We start from the raw sequence: 8,073 nt of genomic DNA, 5'->3' as shown, positions 1-8,073 counted from the left end.
TGAACTTCATATTGCATCCATAGTAGATTTGATAGCATGCTATAATGTAAACCCGACCAGAAGTCATTAGATCAGTGTTAAGATATATAATATATACTAAGATACCTCAAAGACATTTAAGATCTTGGTCCTTATTTCTGATAATCAAACCAAACCATCGTGAACTATGCAGATGTCGACAAAGTGTTGAAGAAAAAAAACTAGAAAGTGTGAGCCCTGCCTATCCCTTTTGATATGGCTATATACATACGTGCATGTACCCTATCATAATAATAAGATATTACAAATCCATCTATATCTTGATTTCAATGTCCTTTCTTTATCGTGATGTCAATAATCTCTATATCATGTCAAGTTTAAGAAACGGATCAGGATCTGACGTGTTAATACAGTGCTTTTGTAGACTTTGGGAAATTTGATGCATCTTTCATCTTTGTCTAAGAGAGAGAGAGAGAGAGTGGGTTGATTTTGCTTTATAGGGATTAGCTTGGGCCGTTCACATCATACTTGTTATATATTTGTTGGGCCGTTTTGCTAGATTGCTATCTTCCTCGGCCCTTTCTGCTCAGCTGCTCTCGCTGGCCCGCCTTCGTGCTTGACACCCAGCCCATAATATAGCGGCCCCTTTGCTCGATGGAGGGCACTATGGAATTCCGCCTTTCATCACGTGCTTTGGCTGACATGAAACAACTTACAACACCACCAACGACATGGCGAAGGACAGGCCGAGAACAACCGGAACAATTAAGAAGGCGGGAGGAATATGGAGTGATTTAATTTGAGATAAAAGAATACAAACTGCAGTTCCCTCATGGCTTCATGGTATCAAGAGAGGCGATTAAGCATTGGCCATTTGGGAAATGGAATTTGCATGGATGAAATCCAAGGGAAAGTCTTGGTCAGGATGGGAAATTTGACTGGCATACCTGGGAGACTCTACTTAACACAAACCAGTGCAGGGAAATCTAGCCAAACCAGAACGTCTTTCCGCCGCAGTCGTTCAATTGGTTGCATGGCCGAAGCACATAACATAATATAAAGTACAAGTAATAAAACCGAATCATAGTGCAAAACAAGATTCTTCCATAGTAAGATTAAAATGGTTGGGCGACCGGAAAGTAGCGAAGAGACAATATAGCTCACGACATCAAAAACTTGACAAACATTACAATGTTTTCCCCCGAAAGACTGCCTAGACCAAGCTGATTTCAACATCTAGCCTGCGTAGCCGTACCCGGAGATCTTCCAAACCCTGATAGACCCATCGGTGTAGCCAGTGTAGAGGGTGCTTCCGTCCGCACTCCAGCTCAAGCTTGTACAGTACAGGATCTATACAGGTGCACCAGAAACAGTTGGATATCAATCAGAGAAGTAGACGATCATATAATACGTACTGTAACAGCAGTTTCTACCAAGTTCATAGTCTAACATCACAACGGAAGACAATTTACACCAGAGCAAACACCTAACTGGCGCTGCCTGTATTCATGGATAAATTGTTCACAGATATCTAAATGATAGTATGGCATGTTACACGTTATAGCAAAAAAAATCAATGCAGAATATAGTTCCAATGCAATTGCGCACTGTTGGCACAAAGTAACAAAATGGCATCAGAGTTCAACATTACATATGTGCCTTGCCCATGCATATCTAGAACACCCACAGACTAGGTAAGATATAATGCTGATAACAAACAATGGACTGGGTGAGGATATAAAGTTACAAACTCAGATGATGTAATTCACTAACACTCATGGTGTAATACTGGGTAAAAACAATAACAAGAGCATATGTAAAACAAGTGGAAAATTGATAGAACAATTAAAGTGATACAAAACTATGACACAGCACACAAATCATCTTTTAACCAAAATATATTCTTATATGCATTAGCACTAAAGATTCAGCACCCTAACAGTTCTGCAGAGAACTGGACATTTGTTGAAGTTGGATATATATGTATACATACCATATAAGTGGATTAACGGACTAATTCCTCAATAAGGCAGCACAACTCATGTACAAGTAGCTACAGATCCTAACCTACACGATTTCTGGCATGCTAAACGCAGGTTAAGGGCAGAGACGAACCTGGTTCTTGGAGACCTGGATGTCGGGCTTGAGGTCCTGCACAACGTGCTTCGACTCGAGGTCCCAGATCTTGACAGAGTCCTGCGTCGCAGCGCAGAGCCAGTAGCGGTTGGGTGAGAAGCAGAGAGAGTGGATGATGGAGCCCGCGTCCAGCGAGTACAGCCTCTTCCCCTCAGCCAAATCCCACAGCAGAGTAACACCGTCCTTCCCGCCGGAGGCGCACAGCGACCCGTCGGGGCTCACAGCGACGGCGTTAACATAGCCACCGTGCCCATCCAGAGTGCAGCGCAGCTTGCAGTTGGTAAGGTTCCAGACCTTGACGGTGCGGTCCCAGGATCCGGAGACAATGGTGGGCTGGAAGGTGTTTGGGGAGAACCTAACGCAGGAGACCCACCCGTTGTGGCCCTCGCCGCCGCCGAGGTCGCCGCCGATGGTGTACTTGCACTCGCCGAGAGTGTTCCAGAGCTTGATGGTCTTGTCGCGGGACGCGGAGACGATCTGGCGGTTGTCGACGGAGAAGGCGACGGAGATGACGTCCTTCTCGTGGCCGACGAAGCGGCGGGTGGTGAGGCCGGTGGAGAGGTCCCAAAGGCGGAGCTCGCCGTCCCAGGAGCCAGAGAGTGCGAACTGGCCGTCGGAACTAAGGACGACGTCCTGGACGAAGTGGGAGTGGCCGGTGAGGCGGCGGAAGGGGACGCCGTAGTCGGCGGTGACGCCGGATTCCGGGGTGGAGTGGACCGGGTTGGTCAGGTCCCACACCAGCACGGACTTGTCCCGGGAGGAGGAGACGATGAAAGGCGAGTTGTCGATCGGGGTCGCGATCGCCGTCACCTCGCCGTTATGGCCGCGCATCGTGCCCACCAGGGAGAGGGACTCCTGCGCGCCGGCCATGGTCGCCGTGGGGGATTGGGGCTGCAAGGGTTGCTGTGGCGGCGGCGCGAGGCGTAGGATGGCGAGGGAAATGGGGCAAAGCGGGAGACCAGGCCTTTATAGTTGGGAGAAGGTGGGGGCTAGGGTTTTGCGGGTCTGGCGATCTGCGCTAGAATGGTGGGTGGAAGATCAGAACCGTTGAATAGGATAGCGGGGGTGTGGTACTGTGGTGGATGATCATTAAGGCAAAGGAAAACTGCATAAATCCACTTACAAGTTTGGGGTGTTTTCAAATACCCACAACTTATATTCTGTCAAACTCCTCCTTCCAAATTAGGTGGTCTAATCTTATAGCAAACACGTTTGGCTCCATCCTTAAAACACTAATCGGCTTGGCTCCTTGGCTTGGTTAGCTTAGCCAAAACCGAGCGCTCCATCCAGCTCATACAATATGCCATGAAGAAAATCTGAAGCCAGAAGGTACGACCTTATCAAATTATCATCAATCATCCAACAACAAGAGAACAAGCTTTTCTAGAAACTAAACTACTAGTAACACTTTGCTGAGGTCACTTGTAACTTTGTAAGGCGAGTGAAGAAACTAGTAGCTAGCACTAACAGTCAAATGCCAGGGCTGCTGAAAAGCCAAGACGGCACAGCAACAGGTGGAAATGGAACAGGAGTGAAGGGCATGCTGCACGCGGCTAGTCTGCTTGTGCATACGCAACCAGCTATGCTGCAGAACACATTGTAACTTGTAAGTAGGCGCTCCAACAACCCGCATGAGCTCATGGGAACCGAGCGCTCTATCCAGCTCATACAGCAGGGCTAATAAAAATCGTTTCAGAATGCAATTACCAAATAAAAACCAAGCGCTCCATCCAACACATCCAACACATAATGTAGTGACCCAATAAAAATCATTTCAGAATCATATTTTGCAGTAACAAGGCGCAATAGTCACAGTTTACATTAACAAGGCACATATCACAGTTAATCATTCCTTTTCCTTATTGAGAACAACTTTTGTGGCCTAATTCCAGGTCCTCCTTCGATGTTCTGACAGACTCCATTGACTTCATCATTGTTCATGTAGTTTTGGCCTTCAAATGGAGCCAAATTGTATTGGCTTGAACCTTCAAATGTTGACGGGTTTGGTTGAGATGAAGTAGGAACACCAATTGAGGCCTAAAATATAGAAATATAGCTATGTGAGTTGATACCTTTACCATGGAAAATGCAAAATAAATAGTGAGTCACAAACCCTCGTGTACTTAGCTCCCTTCCTAGGCTCCCAATCAGCCCTAAGTGGCACTCCACATCCCTTAACATTGTGACCATAAGTGTGGCAATTGGAGCATTTCACTGCAGCCCTTTTTGAGGCTCTAGACTCAACATGAGGTTCTCCTTGCGTTCTCACTCACTTCTTCTTTGGTCTTCCAGGCTGGGCATGATAAAATGGAGGATCCACATCAGGCAAGTATGTGCTTAACCATTGTCTCTTGTCTGGCACAAGTATAATCATACCCTCATATGTGGCTACATATTTCTCCCTAGTGAAGAACAATGACATATAGTTTTCTGGCTTGTGTTTGAACTCATGAATAGCAACCACTGCATGTGAGCATGGCACTCCAGTAACATCCCACTTGTAGCATCCACATTTGTGATTGTTGAGATCAACAACATATTGATTGTCTCCACTTGTGACTTGCCATATCCCATGCCCAGCACAGACGGCCCTGCAATATGAAGCATTTTTCTTCTCAAACTCAAGCTTTTTCTGATAATTTGGAGCTATGAACCATGTGTCCTTCTTTGCACCATCTCTTTTAATATTAATAGACTCCATCAACTTAGTCCTAATGTGCTCCACCATCGTGCACATAGGTTCTTCTCTTGCCTCCAAAATCCAAGAATTGTATGACTCGCTAATGTTATTAACGACCAAGTCAGTTTTAGCATCGGGGTTGAACCTATGCCTTGACTAATGCTTACTATCAATGTCAAACAACCATTTCCATGCTCTAGTGTTTTCTTTCTTAATATCATCCCTAGCTTGTTTGAAATCAAACTCCTTGTACGCATAGGCAGCCATATCCATTAGCTCTTTTAGTCGGGGACCTTTGAACCCAGCCTTTGAAAAGTTAGCATATAAGTGCCTCAAATAATATCTATGCTCTGCATGTGGGAAAATGGCCCTAATACCGTCTTTTAGACCCTGCATAAAGCAAAGCAAGAATCACACATAAAGCAAACCAAATGAAAAAGCAGAGTGAAGTACACAACAACAATACCTTTTGTCTATCACTCATAATAGTCCAGCCACCACAATGCTCTCGTTGCCCAATGGACTGCACCAGCAACTCCAAAAATCATGTCCACGAATTAGCATTTTCAGACCCTACCAAAGCGAATGCTATAGGAAAAAGATTGTTGTTTGCATCTCTTCCTTGTGCTGTTAGAATTTGTCCTCCATTTGGTAGTTTGACATGGGTGCCATCTAACCCAAAGAAAGGTCTACAACCAGCTAGGAATCCTTTTACTTGAGCATCAAAGGACACATACATCCTCTCGAATCTAGGATTTATTGCTCGTGTTGGATCCACAAAACATTTTATCACTATGCAACTTCCAGGATTAGCAGATAACACTGTGTGAGCATAATCTTGTATTCTCCTGTATTGTTCATGGTACTCACCACCAATCTTCTGCACCGCGTATCTCTTCGCTCTATAGGCTTTGGTAAGTGAGATCCCCACTAGTGTGTCCCTAAGGACAGTGTCCCCAAGGGACTTAACTCGCCAATCTTTCTCACTTCTAAAAAAATGCTCATACTCTGTGCCAATCCATTTAGCATCCATTTGCTTCACCGTGTGACTTTTCCCACAAGTGTGGTCCTTTACATACTTCTTGATCTTGAAGGAACGACCATCTGGAAGTCTAGAGGCATATATATACCAAACATAGTCTACAATTTTGCACTTTGCTGAAACTTTCATAGGATCATTCTTAGGTCTCATAACTTCTCTACCCTCACAAATGATCAAATTCTTTAGTGCTGCTCTAAATTGCTTCACATCGGTAAACACTGTTCCAACATCCATAATTGGGTGTCTCATGGTTGAATTGTCAAACCTCACATAATCTACCCCGAGAGACCGATGCACATATATACCCTCACCATCAAAATTTACAGGACTGTGAACACCTTCATTAACCTCATCTGACAAATAAACCCTTTTATCAATTTCATTTATCAATTGTCCTGTATGATCCTTTTGAATTTGTTTCAAATCACTGTTATTCTTGATAACATATAAATCTCCATCATCTTCTTCAGTTTCCCATGCGACATATTCTTCATCATCTTCCCATACATCCCTTTCTTCACCTTCACATACATCACCATCTTCTTCTTCAGTTCCCAAAATGAACAATTTGCACACCTTAAGGCCCTCATGGTCCTTCATCAACTGTTGTACATGTTCTGCACTATCCATCAAAACAAGACCTTGTGGTGCCGTATGGCCAGGTTTTAAATAGTATAAGGTGGCATTTCCTTCGTAGCCATTATACACAAGATTTTCCTGCATTATAAACCAATCAACCCCTTGTGGCTCCATAAATCTCATTTAACCAACCCTTCCACCAGAATAACCATCTACACTACCATCAAATTTCACTCCAACATGCACTTGAAACTCCATACAAAGAATCTGCGTAGTCCCAAAAATATGCAGGAAACAATATTCAGTTTTCTGTTCTGAGATGGTACCGGAATTGAATGGGCAATAGCACTGAAGCTCCATACGAAGGGAATACTTGTGGTCTAGGTGATGACAGATTGTCGTCGTCCTCAGATCCAGCAGCCACCATTGTGAACAGTTAGGGGAGAATGAGTTAAAGAGGATAAAGTAGAAGAAAATGCATCGACACAGGGTCAAGGTGAGGAATATGACTCCAGGGAGCCAGTTCGAGCCGATGGGCCGTGGCTCCAGGGACCTCGTGCCCTCGCTGATGTGTCGCGACTCCATTGCAAGGAGCTCACGCCCTCGCAGCCATCCGCTAGCACAGGGACCAAGCCTTCGCGCCGAGATCACACCTCCGCACCGGGGAGCTTCGCCTGCTCTAGGAATCATCCTCGCTAATGGGTCGCGGCGTTGGGGGCTCACGCCCAGGCAGCCCGCCTATGTGTTGGGATCGTCGTTGTCGGGGACCATAATTAGGGGTACCCTCAAGACTCCTAATTCTCAGCTGGTAACCCCCATCAGCATAAAGCTGCAAAGGCCTGATGGGTGCGACTAAGTCAGGGATCAGTCCATTCGAGCGACTCGATCACGCCTCGCCCGAGCCTAGCCTCGGACAAGGGCAGCCGACCCCGGAGGATTTCCGTCTCGCCCGAGGCCCCCCTTCAACGACGAACATATTTCCGGCTCGCCCGAGGCCCTGCCTTCGCTAAGAAGCAACCCTGACTAAATCGCCGCACCGACCGACCAAGTCGCAGGAGCATTTAATGCAAAGGTGGCCTGACACCTTTATCCTGACGCGCGCCCCCCGGCAGAGCCGAAGTGACCGTCGTCACTTCGCCGCTCCACTGACCGGCCTGACAGAAGGACAGCGCCGCCTGCGCCACTCCGCCTGCGGTGCCATTTGACAGAGTGAGGCTGACAGGCAGTCAGGCCCCGCCGGAGGCACCATAGGAAACTCCGCTCCGCCCAACCCGGGGCTTGGACTCGGGCTAAGTCCCGGAAGACGGCGAACTCCGCTCCGCCCGACCCAGGGCTCGGACTCGGGCTAAGTCCCGGAAGACGGCGAACTCCGCTCCGCCCGACCCAGGGCTCGGACTCGGGCTAAGTCCCGGAAGACGGCGAACTCCGCTCCGCCCGACCGAGGGCTCGGACTCGGGCTAAGTCCCGGAAGACGGCGAACTCCGCTTCGCCCGACCCAGGGCTCGGACTCGGGCTAAGTCCCAGAAGACGACGAACTCCGCTTCGCCTGACCCCAGGGCTCGGACTCTGCCCGGCCTCAGCCGACGACCTCCGCCTCGCCCGACCCAGGGGGTCGGACTCGGCCTCGGCCACGGAAGACAGACTCGACCTCGGCTTC

At 47.4% G+C, this 8,073-nt stretch overlaps 1 protein-coding gene across 1 annotated transcript; it reads right to left on the bottom strand.

Annotated features, from left to right (window-relative positions):
* Positions 1–967: 967 nt before the first annotated feature.
* LOC100216946 (guanine nucleotide-binding protein beta subunit-like protein) lies at positions 968–3,039 on the bottom strand. The gene is made up of 2 exons (NM_001143328.1): positions 2,095–3,039; positions 968–1,329 (listed from the first exon to the last, which is right to left on the bottom strand). Exons 1-2 carry the CDS (start codon positions 2,983–2,985, stop codon positions 1,216–1,218), a joined length of 1,005 nt encoding a protein of 334 aa, NP_001136800.1. The 5' UTR covers positions 2,986–3,039; the 3' UTR covers positions 968–1,215.
* Positions 3,040–8,073: the final 5,034 nt, after the last annotated feature.

Source organism: Zea mays, chromosome 8 (genome assembly GCF_902167145.1).
Source record: "Zea mays cultivar B73 chromosome 8, Zm-B73-REFERENCE-NAM-5.0, whole genome shotgun sequence".
In the NCBI taxonomy this organism is placed as follows: Eukaryota; Viridiplantae; Streptophyta; class Magnoliopsida; order Poales; family Poaceae; genus Zea; species Zea mays.
This window is presented reverse-complemented; position numbering and strand designations above follow the sequence as displayed.

What these genes read in the sequence shown, in the direction of transcription:
- LOC100216946 (NM_001143328.1), bottom strand. Translation starts at nt 2,985, where the DNA reads ATGGCCGGCGCGCAGGAGTCCCTCTCCCTGGTGGGCACGATGCGCGGC. An exon ending in TCCAGGTCTCCAAGAACCAG is followed by an intron (nt 1,330 to 2,094) that starts GTTCGTCTCTGC and finishes GCACCTGTATAG; the next exon opens with ATCCTGTACTGTACAAGCTT.